Here is a 15,592-nt window from a genome sequence, read left to right on the forward strand (position 1 = left end):
GTAGGCAACCGAATGCACATCAAGCGGTTGCACTCAGTTCGACCTGCTCCACAGCCCCTATCAATTTTTGCACTTTAATCTGCGACACCCTGTATAGTTAGAACGACTATCGGTGAAGGAAATATAGAAAACAGTTTCGCTAATTGTGACACTAGGTAATTGAATAATTATATCAACTTTAAGAATATATTAAAAGAAATCCTAGCAGTGATGACAACTGTGGTATGTTTGTGGGTAGTGAAGGCTGTGAGGCTACCGTTGGTCTGACTTTTGTTGCGCGATCCAGTGCAAAGGAGTTACGCGAACGGCGCTAGTTCAATTAAAAATGAAAAAAGTTTTCATGATTATGGAAAATATATACGTCTCCTTTTCATATACGAAGAAAAATTAATGACTAAATAACAATACGAGTCTATGTATTTCCTCCACCAAGTCACCGATTTTCGAATTTTTTTTCACACATGCATGGAAAAGCCGATTTTGCTACTATGTCGGTAAGTAGGGAATAGACTAAACTGCCGGAGGGCCAGCCGGGATTTGGTAGGAGAAAAAGAAGGGGAAACTGGGAGCAAAGCATGAGAAACGGCTCTCCGGTCGGCAAAACAGTACTTTGCTACCTCGATAATAGTAACGAAATCGGCGTTTCTACGCATGTGTGACAAAAATGAGTTTTTCTCGACTTGCGACCAATTCTGAGTAAATAGGGTGTCAGAAGGATATGCCAATTGCCATGATTAGGCTGCATATGTCAATTTTGGTTTTGATTAGAACTACTACTCCAAATGATTACACGCTCACATACAGTTATTTCATCTATCACATATTATATGCACCTGACAACTGAAGTACACGAATGTTAAACTTACCCACATAACGAGTCCAATTCTTGGGCGAAACGATACTATAACCATCCCATCCCTTGTGACCGGAAGACAACAATAATAGTCGACATACCGATGTATTATTTTTGGTTTTGCCAAATGAATCGTAGCTTATATTTATTGAAAGTTGAGTCGCATAACCAGTTCTTCGGGTCGGGTTCCCGGAAATCGTGATATTCCCGGAAACATAAAAAACTCATAAAAATGTCGGGATTCCCGAAAATTACGATATTGAGACAGTAGACGATACATGAAATACGTAGCTGATCTGTTTCGAGGCACGACGAATGAGTGCGAGATAATACTTTCACTTGAACTGTGACATCAATACGTCACCGAAACAATCAGTTTTGTCGAGATTTTCGAGATTCTCGGATCTGCCGATAAAAGATTATATACTTTTTACTGAAGATATTGATGTCCTTTAGATGTGCTATTCACTATTAGTTTTTAGTATTTTGTTTTTGTCCAATATTATAAATATTGGATAATTCAGGTTACCCACATTATGGGTTTCTAAAAAATTTTGTGATTTCCCAGAGATTTAAGCCCCAAGTGATCGATATTTTTTCAGGCATAAAGTACCTAAATGGTTGGCAAACTCATAACTCGAGGGGTGTTTTTTGCTCTTTGGAAGCGGATCATTCACGTTACGAAAAGTACAAAACTAATTACAAAGAATCGATGGTGAAAATGGACTCCATCTTGCTGCCATCGACTCCTCAAACTGTTCAATACAACGTAAGCCACACACGATCAAAATTATGAGTTTTATTGATTGGTTAAACAAATCAAATATAAGGTCGTAGTACAATAATCTTTAGGTATTTCTCAATATATTCTCCGAGCGACGTTTGAATGACTCGAATAAATCGTCAATATACTTATGATAAATCACGACTGACTAATTGTTGAAGTTTTGAGCGATATGGAAAAATTGTACAACTCAGTTTTATATCAAGTCGCTCATTAAAATCTTTCCTGAATTCAAAGTGGACTCATACTTTAAATGTTCTGTAAATCGCCTGCGTGAGTTATAGATATATGGAAATGATTTTTTCACGACCCTTGATGGTTTACTTTTGATCGGCGGCCCTAAGCGAGTGCCTTGTAAAATTCAATTTAATTTCTCTGAACTGTATCATTACACACATAATGAGTAAAATGTCATAAATTAAGACATCATTTATCTTATTAATGTCACCCCAATTTTTAATCTTATGATGAAAACCCGAATAAATGATTTGGAATTGACTTAATTTTCAGATACCCGAATTCAGTCTCAATGAGAGATTCTCAGACGACGCCGGCCTTCAGCTGGCCTACGATACGATGTTAAACTTACTCCCGAAAGAGAAAATACCGTTGCCCTGGCTAACGAATGCGGAACCTAACGCGATACAACAATTTTTCTTGGCCTATGCTCAGGTACCTGCATAATTGATACTTATGATACTTTTGCATGAATATGTTCACCGTTTGTTGTACGTTCAATGTCTAAATTAGACTACCAGGAAAAGGTAAAGCTCCAACAGATACTGAGAACTGTATTCTCATAGAGAAATCACGGTAAGACTGACAGGGAAACCGAGCAGTTTGTAAAAACGAGGATCATAGATTATTTTCGAATGATACGCACTACGCTCTTCATTGTTAAGCCTACCAATTGACCACTCGTAATTGTTGTTCCAATATTTACAGAGGCATTGCACAAAGAAGCCTCTCACAACATCCTTCAGATCACTCTACGAAGGCGGACACTTACCCAGCCGTCTGCGTATTGCGAAAATTGCCGCCAACAACGGAGCCCTTAGAAAAGCCTGGCGGTGCGAACCGAAATCTGAGAAAATAAGTATTTTTCCTTACCTTGAAGATATCGACTTGAACACTGAAGAAAACACACCACCGCCAAATAAATGAGTTTACGTTTCATCTCAAGAACTCATTGTGTTAGGGATTCTTGGGATTAGAAAAAATTCTTGTCCAAGTACTCATTCAGTGCGATTGTAGTTATCTATACTAGATTTTCTGGCCATTTTTAGTTCACCCAGGCCACAATATCAATTTATTGTTGCATCAACATTTAATTATCGCAACAGTTACAAAATGCATGGTAGGAATGACCATAAACGGAAGAATAGTACCCACCCTCGATTTTCTGTTTACAGATACAAGATTAATTTTAATTTTGTATTCACAAATATATTTTTCGGTTGAAGTACAAAATGAAAATAGTTAGGTACCGCATATAATTATCATGACTTAGAATTTTTTGCCATCTAATAAAAGTATTATAAACATCGTACATTTTGGATATGACTATATGAGCATGATAGGACACCAGACTGAATTGTACGTAATACACCATTTTTCTAGTTATACGTATGAGATAAGTAAAAAATATACGTATTATGAAGGAATATAATTTCATGATACGTCTACTCAATATTATTATTCATACGAACGTACAGTGCAGACACGGGTGTCAAACAAAAAAAATGTAAGTCTATTTGTCGAATGAAATATATCTGCCTGTGGTATCTATACTTGATTAAGGTTATGTGTCGTTGAATTTTCAATTAATGCTGTTAATATTTTATCAATAGAAAGCCTCAAGAGAAAGTTGTTTGCCGGACATAATTTTGTAAGTCTTCGAAGTTGATCACCTCACTAGTGTAGACTGAGGATGAAATTATTCACCTACAATCGACGTGACGACGTGCATGAATATTGTGCTGTATAGAAGTGAGGCATCGTGTGAATGATGTTAGATGTGATTTATTTTTTCACCTAAATATTCCTGAAATTAGCTTCCAACGCGCGAAAAGTGCGCTTTATGCAGGGCTCGAGTCCCTTTAACCCTTCAATGATAACGTGTTTTTCGATCACTTGTGCCAGGCGCTTTAAAATGTGCCCCAAAGTGTGAAAAAAATTCGCAAAATTAATTTATTGTCATCGTCATTGTTATCATATTCTATCGTGTAATTATTTTAGCATATTTCCATTTTGCGAGAAAACAAGATTAGCGGAAATACACGGCATTTTTAGCGTTGATTTCACGTAATCACTGATAAACGAAAACATATTATTCCAAAAACTCTGATTTAATTATATGTATAACATATAATTTCATTTCTTCGAAAGGAATTTTTGAAAATTGATATTTTCACTAGTTTTCAGTTCATTATCATTAAATGCTGATTTTTTTTACTTCTGAAACGTTTTTATAATTCTTCCAGCTTTTTTCTTGCAAAGCTCGGTATCTGTATTGCTTAAAATGCCAAAATTACAAAAAAAAAAAATTAAGATTTACTGAAATCAATGGAATATGAAAATTTCCAAAATAAATCTTTAATTTTCACGAATTTTCGTATTTTAAGCAATACTGATAGCGAGTTTCACGCAGAAAGAAGATGGAAGATGCGAAATGATGTTGTTCACTGAATATACATTATCGCGTTATTGTTACGATCTTCAACCTTGTATTTAAAATCTCTTTGATTGAACGATGCACTAAACGAACAAATTATGTAAAATTCGTAGTAAAGCACTGTGATTCTAATGATGCACGGGCCCCATTGCTTGAATCAAAAGTTACGAAAAACAAAAAACCGTCTTAAAAAATTTCTAAGTCACGTCATTTGAGTCTGTGACGGTGGACACAAATAAAACTATGTATGTACTACATTGATATTATACAATAGAAATGAATGTGTCGCCAACCCACAGTTCAGCGACCCGTTGCTATGGCAATTATGTCATAACGATTGTTATTACTTATGGAGCTCCCTTTTTTGGTCATTAAAATTATACCACTTAATTCAAGGGTGTTATCTTCCCTTCAATTGCACCATATAGAAGAGAATCGAGTTCGTGAGAGCCTTCGATTCGCAATAAGGGTCTCACCCACTCGAAGAACCCGGTCATGTCGTACGAACTTCGACGGGCAAGTCGCGCGCGAAGGGAGCCGGGAAAGGGAAGAGAGAGTGCGACGAGGCGTTCTCCTCAGCTCTCGTAATACGGTCAAGCTGCTTGGAGATGCCAAGTTGACCAATAGTCCGTCGGTGGATACGAAGGGGCGAGCCAGGCGTCGTGCATGCGATCTTCACTTTTCCCTGTCAGGGAGACGGTCGGGGGGCCATACATGCACACCAGGGGACAAGCCAGGCGTCGGGTGGCGTGGTCTCGGTATCTTCCTGTGGAAGAGATGGCCGGAGGACCGTACACGCACCCGAAAGGTCGAACCAGGCGTCAGGCATGTGGTCTCGACGTCCTCCGGTCGGGGGAAGGTCGAGAGACCATTCTGCATGCGCATCGAAGGCGACCCAAGCGTTCGGGCACTTTAGTCCTGTGCCTTAGTCCGACGCCTTCACGAGCGGAGCGCTGCGGCGCCACATTTGCGCCTGAGGTCAGCCAGTTGCGAGCGCCCGCACTGCGCATGCGCGGCGGCGAGCGAGCACGCGGCGCGAGGCGAGTCGGGCTGGCGAAAAGCGAGCAGCGCTCAGTCTGCGACCAAGCTCGAAAACGGCAAGCCACCACCGCTTCGTCCATACGTCACAGAATGTGAGGAAATTTTGATAACACAAGTGGAAAAATTGAAAATTTATTGTTTCTTAGACAATTTGTGGGAATCCAGTCAGCGAGCAAAATAAGCTAAAAAACTGCGGAATGGGATTAAAAAAACACCAGAGATTAAAAATTTCGAATGTGCTAAATAAAAACTTTTTGAGCACCTCTCAGAGCTGAAATTCACTTTTTCGACCCTTTTGAAACTCGTCATTTCATGCATCTAAAGCAGGCGCAAAGTCCTTGTCTGCCCGTTTCCGAATCGGCCTGAAACGCGCTACTTTGCGCCTGCTTTACGTGCATGAAATAACGCATTTTAAAAGGGCCGGACAAAAAGTATCGTGTACAACCACATGCGGAATGCAATTTGACTCGTGTGAAGCCCTTATGAGGGAACAAAATCGCCTCCTTTCCGCTCTTGATACACAATCTACAGGGTGTCCCAGCCTCAAGTGCACAAACTGGTAGGGCTTATAGAGGAGGTCAAACTGAGTGAATTAATCCAAAAAACATGTGGTCTTCGAAGTCGCGTTCGCGCGATACGACTGGTCAAAAAAGTCCCACTAAACGCCGGTATGTAGGCAACCAAGCATACACACCGCCGGCAAAATTCAATGTCAGGAGTGTTTCTGTTTGAAGCTCGTGAATTTGAATGCGTAATCTAAATTGTGTTTCACGTGAATAGTCATGTGCGCATCAACAAGATCGCTAACTGGTGCCTGATGTGTACTCGGTTGCCTAAATGCCGGCAGTGAGTGTGCTCGGTTGCTTGCAAGCCAGCGCTTAGCGGGATTTTCTTTTGATTTTTTAACCGGTCGTATCTTGCGAACGCGACTTCGAAGACCACATGTGTTTTGGGTTAATTCACTCAGTTTGACCTCCTCTATAACCCATATCAATTTGTGCACTTGAGGCTTGTATTGTATTGAACTAGCACTGTTTGTTTAGTTGGTAACATCGATAATGTAGTACACTACAAATGTGAATAAGCCTTCGATTGTTTAATTCAATTGTAATCTCCTATCGATCTCACAGTTTCTGAAAGACGTCAAGAATTGTGACTGACTTCAGGGTGGCATTGCGTCTGGGAAAACTAAAAAATGTTGAGGAATTATTTCGTTTGGTATTGAGAAGACGAGGAATTTTAGGTAATACTTGCAGTTGTTTTTGAAAATTCTTTGAAATATGGCGTGTTCAATGCAATCCATAAAAATTCTTCAACTGTTGCTGGGAATTTAAGATGGCCGTTCATAATTTTTCATCGCTCGCTCGAATGTTTTCTAGATTCTCATTTCACTTTCTGGGCTCTCTCGATTATGGAAATATATTCATGAAAATGGTAAGGATGATGTTAATTGCAATGTCATTACGTAATCTCAAGACCTAAACTTCGTATTCAGGCATCAGTACATACAAACTTTTGTTTTTCTTTACTGAACTTTTCAACTCTTGATGTTTTTTAAAATGAAGAAGAAGTGTTGCGATATTCGAATACAATTTCAGTCGGAAAAACTAGAAAAGAGCTGAGAACTTTCGTAAAAAAATTAAATGGCCACCCTGTAATTCAAACGGCGTCCTGTTGTGAGATTGAAGTACATTGCCACGATGCGATTCCTCAACTCACGCCAAAGTTGTGAGTTTCACACGATTCCTTTCGAGCATCGTTTCTCCTGTAAATACCGTTGATTTCCTTCTCCGATTCATGGCGAAATTAATCAGTAATAATTAGATTATAGTTTCATCTGGATATTTACTCCTTATTTGTTCGTCATGCTTTCCACATACAACAACAACAACAAAATAAAACTAACATTTGAATCTAACTTGAGCAATCAGACTCCTGAATACAACAATATTTATATTAACCATATTTCTTTTACGATTACTTTGTAACGATATTCTTGAAGTTTGAGGTATTCGTTATAATTAAAACAAATTTTCCGAATTAAGTTATCACTATTGATAGTTTGGGTATTCTGTGTAATACTTGCATTCGAGTAAAATTTTTCAGTTAATTATACTCTGCAAATTTATCAAATGAAGAAAAAATAAATTAATTAAAAAAACTTGAGGAATGTATACATTTATATTTTTATAAAATGATACGTGTATTCAGGGAAAAAATTTCCTTGAACAAATGATCACAGTTTACCAAATAATCGAGGATCTGCATCAGCCTTCAATCAAAGTACCGTTCCAAAAACCTCTTTGATGGCTCTGAAAAGTCGAAAGGTTTTCAAAAGAACTCCTTCAAAGTGCTTTTCTACATTAACGAAAATAAGCTGCACAAAGAGCTATTCTGATTCAGATTATGTACGATAAAATTAATGTGAACACAAAGTTTCATCATAGCTACAGAGAATGGTGGGTTGAAAATTCTCGAAATGAAGAATTATATCGATTTGGATGTTTATTCCCTCAATAAACGCGATTGCGAAAATTTTTATTAAAAGATAAAATGTAAATAATTGATACATTCATTAAACATACACACCACATAAATACATTCCTGGGATTGGCGTTGACTTTTTTTTCTCGTCAATATTGTATACATAGAAAAATATCAAATCGATGCAAGTGACATTGAACAATAATGAAATCGAGTTTTTAAAGTTTCATTGACTAAAACAATCCCAATCAATATTCACATTCAGCTGCATACTTAAATTTATACCTAGGTACGTACTTCGTACGTATAGACAGGTTCCGGCGTACAAAAAGTTACAAACCAAAGTCTCTAGAATTCTTTTTTGGTCTATCGTGACAAGAAAAACGGTTCTATTTTACCAATAAAGAAATCAATACCTGGTAAAAAGCCATGAGCGGTATAATTTACAGCTAAAGACATACCAAGATGTTAAGTGTTAAAATCGCCAAAAAACTTTCCAAGTTGCAGTTTAAAAATGTTAAAATCACCTATCTTGATTACACTTTTTCGGTATAGTGTAAGGTGCGATTTAATATTCTGAGAAAAATTTCAAATACTAACATGATGCAAGTTAATATAATGTCAGACAAAATAATCGTAACGGTATAAAGTTTTTACCTATAAATTGCACATTATTAATTTTTTTTTTTTTTTTTTAATCACTATTTTGAAATTCGATGGAAAGATGTATGCATCATTTCTTTTTTTTTCTGAACTTCCTTAGATTTTTTGAAGACCGACAATTTAAAATAATCGATTTTTGAATTTGTGACAAGATCCAAAAAAATCTACAGATGAATCTCTGTAACGTTAAAATGAACTTAAAAATTCTAATACGCCTTTATCCAGTTACAACAAAACTTTAACAAGTTTTTGTCAACAGAGAAAAATATTTTTAAAACTGACATTTTGACTGACTCGTATAGTTTTAGGTGCCAGAACCTGTGCATGGACTGTTTGTGTATATAATAATAATAATGTAATTATCACAGATATGTAAAAAAGATATATATCTGAGCATTTCCACGTGGATCGATGACACATTTTTACTTCAGGGCATTACTTATATATTAATTTACAATTTTTCTTTACATATGCCGATATCAATTTGAAATTTATTTTGTCAGGAATTGATGATTCAAGGATCGCAAAGTTAAAGTAGTATATTAAATTTCAAATAACCTGCTCACAAGCCAATCAACAGTTATAAGACGTCGCTGATGTTTGAGCTCCAAGGTTTTTACCATCTTTTTGAAACTTTAGTTGGTCATAATTTTGAAAATGTTAGTGTTTCGGGTCACAAATGCAGAAATATGCTTAACTTTTCAGCAAAATCTTAAATCTCTTGAAGTAAAAAATGTTAACATCTAACATGAAAAAGTTCAAATGCATATAAAGAATATATATAATATACATATATACAATTAAAAAGTCAAAATTTGCGTCGACCGTCAATATATGTTGAAGTTTTTTTTTTTCTTCTTCAGCTTGACCGTACAGCTGATCAGTTTTTATTTCAACAAGTTGAAATGTCTTGCAAATTTTTACTATCCTTATTTGAATGCACTTGCAGTTCGTATTCAGTTTCTTTCTCAGCCGGAAAGGGTAACAAGATCATTTCGAACGCAGGATTCGACGTGTTAGATATCTCCGTAATCTCTTCCTTTGTCATTGCTATCGCTTTGCGATTATTGACATCCGATTCTGTTGCCTCGTGTAAAAAATCCTGAAACATAAAATTAAATAAAATGATATTTTCTGTAGTTTAAATTCGATTATACGAACTACGTATCATTTTATACATAGTTACTATTACGAAAAACATTTTGCCCAATACTTGAATAATTTGATTAAGATGTATAAAACCAAGTATAAACCTTGACTTGTGATTCCTCGGCTTGGGGTTTTCCAGGTTTTTCTTTATCTCCACTGTTGATTGTCGGTTTTGATAAAATTTGCCTACGTGGCGTTGGTTTTCGCGGTTTGAAACTCCCAGATGCCTTCCGGTGTCGCTTAACATCGGTTGCGGTAATTTCGCAATTATGAAGAACCAGCTGCTCCTTGGACTTAAAAGCCTGTAATCAATACAATTCTTACACTTCATAACTCCTTAGCGATATATCGTGCAACACGATAATAAGTGAGAAATATTTCATCAATCTATCTGATATATTTTCTAAACACTTCATCTAAAGTTTTTGACTAGATCGCAGTTGAAAAGATTGCTTTTCTGAAGCATAAATTCTGCATTTCACAAGATAACTCGTATTATTACCTGGAGAAATTATGAGAGATAGTTTTTCATTATAACTGTTTCTTTAAAATATGAGATTATTCTCATTTTAGTTGCGATTATCAAAAAGATAAGATTCAACAATACATTTCTTTCTAAGTCATGAAGTAAAATGGAAATAGTGTACAATTCTACGCACAAGTTGTTGACACAATTTTTCGAAGCAGTGTGCATAAAATTCGTTAAAAATCTTTGTAATATATATGAATATCAACATTAATAGTCGTAATAACGCAAAACATACCTGACATTCTGAAAACTTATCTCTTTCAGTCTACTGTTTCGACACGTTAATGTTACCAACTACGACTGCGTCGTTCGATGACACTTTCTAATTATCATTTGAAACGCATTCATGTAGATATTTCCGGAGAACAATATTCAAGAACCAAGATTCAGTTGAAAATACTTACATGCGAGCAAGTGTCGCACTTTACATTGTGTTTGTTGATTTCGTGATGCTTCAGTGCTTGAGCTCGATGAAAATTTCGGCTACAATGGGTACAGTTGAACCGTTTGATATTGCTGTGGGTAAGCAGGTGTCTTTTCAGTTTATCAGGGCGAGAGAATTCGCTCATGCATCCCAAATATCCTCTGAACGGGCATTTGAGCCTCTTTGTTAAATCATGGATGAGCATGTGGCGACCGAGTCGATCTTTCCTCTTAAACTTTGCTGAACAGTGCTGAAAAAAATTATTCTCATAATTGATAATCGTTTTCAATAATGATTGGTAATAACGCACAAGAGAAAACAATTAATCAAATGGTATTGCAGGACCGATACCAGAAAGCTTCTACTAAAATGAACAAAAGTGGCTCGATAATGACCCTGAAAGTATTCTTAAATTGTATGTGTCGCAAATATTTACCGGACAAGGGAACGGAGTCGCTTCGCTGTGAATTAATCGGTGATTGGCCAAGTATTGTTCAGTTTTAAAAGCTTTTCCGCAATCTTCGCAGGTGAATTCAGCCGACGTTGCATGCGTTTTCAAATGCCGACGCAGATACCGTTCGACGGGAAAGCTTTTACTGCAGTGAGGGCATGCGTAATTGTGCGTCGTTGTTTCGGTGTGATGCTGAAGAGCCTCGAGATTGGCAAACGACGATTTGCACACAGAGCAGCAGTAGTACCTTTGCGAAATTAATCAAACGTGCACAGATTATCATAGTGAACTGTTTCTAGACGATAACTACAGTTTTTCAATTAAGTTTTTCATTGAAAATCGACGATTAGATACAATAATTGATTCCTAGATGGCTGAAGAATTTGGTGAATTGTGGAAATTTTCATCTCGACAACCAATTATTCAATTCGATTGGCGTTTGTTTTATTACAAACTATACAGATCGAGTTTCGTTGGCTTGAAGGAGATGAAATATCTAAGAATAGTCTATCCAAATTTGAAGCAAATAGGTTGAGCCGTTTTGGAGATATCGTAGAAACGGCAAAACATTATCACAGAGCAAAATGGTTGAAGTTATTGTCAATAGCAAAAAAATTGGTGAATAAAGCTTGATCTACATTCTTTTAAATAAAACAAACTCAAATTGAATCGAATAACTGAATATCCAGACATAAATGTCCTAAATTCACCCACTCGTTGTGAATGTCAGAGAAAGAAAATTTATTTCAATTCAATTTTGTTCCCCTAATAATGTTGATTCAGTTGTCGAGATATCAGCCACTCACTTTTCCGAAGTCTTTTGCTTTTGAAAAGAATGCGTGTATTGGTGGAGACCCAGATCTGACAGCGTGTTGAAGACTTCGCCACAAACGTGACAACGATATTCTGAACGTTTATGGCTACGAGTGTGCTCGAGAAAATCCTCGAGTTCGGCAAACATCAAGCTGCAGCTGTTCTGCACACATTTGTATACTTTCAGCGTTAGATGGGAGACAATTAGGTGCCTTTTCAATGCTTTGTACGAATCGAATATCTCTTTGCAGAACTGACAATGATAAGTACGATCCATGTCTCCATCAGGAGGTGTCTGAAACGATTAAACAGAAAGAGGGATCAACAAAAAAATGATGAATAAAATGATTCATCGTTAAGTTGTAGTGATATAGAGACATTACCTCATTTTACCTTCAAATTTCTTTGCAATATAGAAATTAGATAGCAAGATTCAAAAGTCGTCCAAGAATTTGTGTGATTCGTAAATTAATTTTTTTCAAGAAAAGAAAAATGGTGCGTAAATGCGAGTTTTTGATTCTTACTTTATCAATGCAAAAAAAATTCTGAGATCACAGTTATGAGAGAAAAAGTCTGGATAAGTAAATAAATTCCTGGTGAATTGATTGATTAATGTCTTACATCTGGTGGTAGAGAATGTATAGCTGTGCCGGGCCAGACTTTATGCGACGACATGTGTTTCTTGACATTTGACTTCTGGGCAAATGCTCGTCCACAAACAACACACTGATATGGTTTTTCACCGGTATGAGATCGCACATGTTGCTGCCAGTAGAATTTTTTAGAAAACTGTTTTTCACAGTAGCTGCATTTGTACTGAAAGTGTGAAACGAAATATTAATAAACAAAGTCAAATTGGCTATCGGATGTCAGAAAGATACAAGATTGTGATTAGTAACGTTACTGTAACCGAATGGTGTCAGAAAACTCATTATTTTGCCAAGATTGAATCAAATATTTGAGTATTTAAGACGACAGTTGAAACTGTTCAAATTATTCGGTTTTAATCTCAAATTCTCTGTGGCTATCAAAATTCTTTTCGACACGAAACTAAATGTAGTTTCTTAAAATTGGAGTAAAGTTTAAGTGAAACATGAATGGGTAAATTGCAGTTTAGGATTTTTGGTTGAATGATTTGACAAATTCGAATTATTTGGACACATCTAAAAGTAACTTGTTTTTCCAAAAAAGCATTGAGAAAAAATTCACCTTTAAATTTTGTCCACCTCCAGCTTCCTCTTCTTCGTTATTATTCTGTTGATACGATACGAGAGTTTCAGTCTCCACAGAAGATTTCTCAGGCATCAAACACTGCTCAGGCGATAATTGAGTTTCTTTCAGCTCTTGCACAGTGTCATTTTCAGGATTCATTACCGGATTTTCAAAACTATCGAGGTTCTCTGACGTCAGAATTATCGGCACGTGACTGAAGCTCGAATCGGGAGTCAAGTAGCTCGCACCTTCCTGCTCCATACTATATATCGAATTACAAATTAGTAGCTCCAAGCACTCGGAATGTAAAATAAACATGTGATTCGGTTCGTGACTGTTTTTTCCTGACTATGAAATGAAAAAGTTGAATTTAGTGAGCCAAATCAAAACACACGATGCATAAATAGATTTGAATTGATATTTGATTAGTCTTGATCAATATGAAACAAGTTAGTTTGCCAAAAAACAAGTTGGAAAAGTGGACTAGAAATAAAAATCACGGAGAATAGAATTTACATTTTTACAAACAACTGAGGAATGGTTTTATCGATTTTGTTAAAAACTTCAACAGTCATAAGTCGAGTGAAGTCAAATCAGCAGACTAAGTTATATTTAAATCGATCCATCCATTGTAAAGTAACATCAATGTAATAAAAAATTACTGTTTTGAAATTTATTGTAATGATTTTGAGCAAGTCGAACTCTCAAACGATGAAGATTACTTTCTTTATTACTATTTACTGACTTTCAGGCAAGACCAAAGTTGCGAAATAAGGTATTTTCTTAAAAATATATTGTTACATGAGTGATGCAAACTGCGATTTCATGAACTCACAGTGTTTATTCAACATTTTTATTTTGAACTTAATACAATAACTCTTGCTTTTCCTTGAACAGACTATAAGTAAAAAATTGACTTAACATTCTCCTTCTCAATCTCACCTAAACAGCATGTCGCTTTCCTCGAGTATGATAGGTTCACCCATCGTATCTGCCTGTATGAACGTTTCTTGCGAAGGAAATTGTACATTTTCCTGGCTTACGGGTTCAGGTTGATGTATACGATCGTCGTTGCAGGTCAGGTATTGATTAATATCCACAGTCTGCTCTTCCAATTTGATGTGCTGTTTTTTGTGCAGTATAAACATGTGCAGGGATGTAAATTGGCTTTTGCACTTTCCGCACTGAAATATATCTTCCTCATCCTGGTCTATGCCAGCTGTTGAAAATAAAGGACGAAATAAATTACTAGCTTTCGATTATTTCAACGAATTGTGCCAAGATAATTTTGGAATTCTTAAACCGTAAAAAATGTAAGTATGACATGTTGGTTTTGTATGAAGTAATAACTATAAAACGGTTCTTGAGACTTCATTGCACTTTTCGGTATTGGTAGTCCCATACACATTATTGTTAATATTCAACGAGTTTCAAGAATAAGCAGTATAGACATATTAATTGCGGTGTAAATTTAGCGAATGTAGAGAAGCACTTGTTCTTTCGCTGCGTAAAATTAATGGCAACTAAACGAAAGCAGCGAAGATACTTACCGGCGTTTTCAGCTTCTGTAATTAATGCTTGAGATTCGAGAAGCGACTGCACCGAAGGATCCAAAGAGACTCCTGAAACGAGGATAACATGGGATATCACAGTGAAATGAAAAATGTGTATGCATGCACTGATACAAGTTTGGTGTTAGTGTAATCAAAAATACATGGCGCAGAGTTAATTATTGACTGTGTCTTACCTGTCAAGGCGTCGAAAATAGAGTGCGCCATGCCTGATTTTAACACCAGGAAATAAACATGACGTGAAAAGAGGTTCTAGATACTTAATAGCTACTGGCACTGGCACAATAGAGCGACGGACGATTTGAACCTCATACTTAACTTTCGATCAACACACACGCATTGAATTCACTCAGCTCACTGGGGGTGCGTTCCAAAACGCCACCCGCATGCACCTGATCAGCCGAGGATCTTAGATTGCATGGAGCAGCAAGTGTAGCCTCGTTGTCGCCCTTTCTCAAATACGTATGTATTATGTGTGCAGAATACAAATCGATTGCGTCAATTAATGACCAATTTTTAAGTTATGTACTTGTGTGTGGTACACGCTGAAGTCACGGAGTCGTAGACTGAACAGTGGTGTGAGTATACATGGTTTGCCTAGGAGTGCAGCTTCTTCAATTCTTCCTCCAAAAAAGTTGTTCTCTCGCTCTGAGCTGCGTTCTGGAATCTTACTCGAGTTAACTCAGGTTTCATCGTATCTCTGTCAAACGCATAAGATCAGATAGAGAAACAATGATACTCGAGTACCTCGAATAAGGTTTCAGAACGCAGCCCTGGACTCGATTTAAGTAAGACGTGTGCTAACGGCGTTAAAATACCCTAGAATTGATGCGACGTTAATCTGTGCAAGGAAAATATCAACTCTAACGCTAGCTCCTCAATTGCAGCGATAATGTTGCAGGGTTCATGTACTGGAGAATATACTTTTTTTTTTTAATGTTGAA

The 15,592-nt window shown here is 36.6% G+C and overlaps 1 protein-coding gene across 1 annotated transcript; it reads right to left on the reverse strand.

Annotated features, from left to right (window-relative positions):
- Window positions 1-8,773: 8,773 nt before the first annotated feature.
- On the reverse strand, window positions 8,774-15,012 carry LOC124411199 (zinc finger protein 341-like). The gene is made up of 10 exons (XM_046890183.1): window positions 14,825-15,012; window positions 14,628-14,699; window positions 14,020-14,296; window positions 13,075-13,339; window positions 12,487-12,681; window positions 11,859-12,160; window positions 11,038-11,299; window positions 10,582-10,851; window positions 9,753-9,950; window positions 8,774-9,601 (listed from the first exon to the last, which is right to left on the reverse strand). The coding sequence occupies exons 1-10, from the start codon at window positions 14,853-14,855 to the stop codon at window positions 9,392-9,394; spliced, it is 2,082 nt and encodes a 693-aa protein (XP_046746139.1). The 5' UTR covers window positions 14,856-15,012; the 3' UTR covers window positions 8,774-9,391.
- Between the last annotated feature and the right edge of the window lie 580 nt (window positions 15,013-15,592).

Source organism: Diprion similis, chromosome 10 (assembly GCF_021155765.1).
Source record: "Diprion similis isolate iyDipSimi1 chromosome 10, iyDipSimi1.1, whole genome shotgun sequence".
Classification (NCBI taxonomy): Eukaryota; Metazoa; Arthropoda; class Insecta; order Hymenoptera; family Diprionidae; genus Diprion; species Diprion similis.

What these genes read in the sequence shown, in the direction of transcription:
- LOC124411199 (XM_046890183.1), bottom strand. Translation starts at nt 14,855, where the DNA reads ATGGCGCACTCTATTTTCGACGCCTTGACAG. An exon ending in GAAAGCGACATGCTGTTTAG is followed by an intron (nt 13,340 to 14,019) that starts GTGAGATTGAGA and finishes TTCGATATATAG; the next exon opens with TATGGAGCAGGAAGGTGCGA. An exon ending in GAGGTGGACAAAATTTAAAG is followed by an intron (nt 12,682 to 13,074) that starts GTGAATTTTTTC and finishes TCACACTTTCAG; the next exon opens with TACAAATGCAGCTACTGTGA.